The sequence below is a fragment of the Volvox carteri genome (genome assembly GCF_000143455.1).
Source record: "Volvox carteri f. nagariensis unplaced genomic scaffold VOLCAscaffold_33, whole genome shotgun sequence".
Lineage (NCBI taxonomy): Eukaryota > Viridiplantae > Chlorophyta > Chlorophyceae > Chlamydomonadales > Volvocaceae > Volvox > Volvox carteri.
In genome coordinates, this window is record NW_003307576.1 from 82,120 (window position 1) to 83,715 (window position 1,596).

General features: G+C 57.5%; 1 protein-coding gene across 1 annotated transcript in view; it reads right to left on the reverse strand.

The window, feature by feature from the left end:
- VOLCADRAFT_93644 (uncharacterized protein) overlaps nucleotides 1-1,596 on the reverse strand; it is a gene marked incomplete at both ends in the record, with an annotated part of 32,566 nt that overhangs the window by 17,387 nt on the left and 13,583 nt on the right. Inside the window, 3 exons of the mRNA XM_002952958.1 lie at nucleotides 648-718; nucleotides 979-1,017; nucleotides 1,255-1,341. Coding sequence (XP_002953004.1) covers nucleotides 648-718; nucleotides 979-1,017; nucleotides 1,255-1,341 — 197 coding nt within the window. The remainder of the gene's footprint in view (nucleotides 1-647; nucleotides 719-978; nucleotides 1,018-1,254; nucleotides 1,342-1,596) is intronic.

Consider the following 1,596-nt stretch of genomic DNA (forward strand, 5'->3'; position numbering starts at 1 on the left):
GGGGGGGGGGAGGGGGGAATCAGGGGGTTAGAGGACAGGTAGATCACCGCCACCGCCAGCCGCACCACCGCCAGGCCAACCACCACAGCAGCCGGAGTGGTGAACAAAGAGGAGGGGGCAGGGGGAGCAGAGGACACCGCCGCAGTGAGAGGGGTAACCCCCACACACCATAACACTGTCCACCTACAATCACCACTACTACTGCCACTCGGCTATGTAAGCACCAATGCAAATTAATACAGCGCTTATCACATACATACACACAAACATACATACAGGCAGGTGGCTGGCAGAAGTTAAGGCCTGACTTCTGCTCCCGGAGGTTCCGGGTTCAAGTCCGCCTGCCGACTTCTCGGTGTGTAAGGGGTGTTGAAATGGGAGGTGGCCCCCCATCTTGTGGACGGTGTAGGAAGTGATTATATCAATTTGCGAGCTGACCAGGAACTAAGTTGAGGCGCCGTTGATCCGCTAGATTTGGATGGATGCTGGTGGTGAGTTGCTGAACCCAACGAATACATTCTGAAGTCGGATGGGGTGAATGGATTAGGGTGCCCCTCTAGCAGGGGAGAGCAGGGAACTGCCTCGGGAAAGGGGGCCGCTGGTGAAGCTACACCACCCTGTAACAACATACATACATACGCACTCACCCGTGTGCCAGTGTATTCCATTGCGCAGTGAAGCTGATGCAGCTGCAATCCGCCTTAGTGTTGCGATCCACCTGCGGATGACAAATGAGATGTGGGTGCGAGGAAGGGGCGTTGAGGGGGGGGGAGGATGGGGTCGCTCATGGACCCATAGATAGGTTGGGGCTGTTCCTGGGCGTTTGGGGGTTGAATGCCTATCTTGTGTATGTATGTATGTATGTATGTGCTTGTCAAGGGAATTGTAAGCAGGGAAATGAGGACGTGTAATGTTCGGGTCCCAAGCCTACATAAATACCCCCCTCCCTCAAACCGCCAGCCACCCCACCTCACCCACCTGTTCCAATATCTTCTGGCACAGGGGGCTGTTCAGAACCTGGTAGCGAGGGGAGCAGGGGGAGGGGGAGTGGGCGGGGGAGGGGGGGAGAAAGGGGGGAGAAGGGGAGAAGGGGAGAAGGGAAGTTGGAGGGGGGAGGGGAGTTTGGAGGGGGAGGGGGAGGAGGATGGAGTTGTAATTCCGCATAAGGAGATACAGACATATAGACGTACGGAGAAACCCTCACCTTCTCTCCTCTCCCCCACCACCCTAGGGTGCCCCCCTTCCCCCGCTCACCTCCTTCACCTCCTCAATGTCCTGCTTACTGAGAGGTCGGCCCCCCAGGTCTCGAACGTCACTCTCGTCCTCGTCGTCATCCTCACCCTGCGACAGACAGACAGACGGACAGACAAACAGACAGACAGACAGTTAGGCCCGCCCAGGCATACAGCACACCCATGAAGGTGATATGTTCATGTATCTACTACCCTACCCCGACACGCCACCATCAGGACGCAGGTTGCAATAATCCATTCAAGCCCCCGACCCCACCGCCCACAGCTCTCCCCCGAACCCGCTAATGGACAGCGGTGGACCCCCCATTTCCCCCACAACAACACACGTGCCCCCACCCCCCAC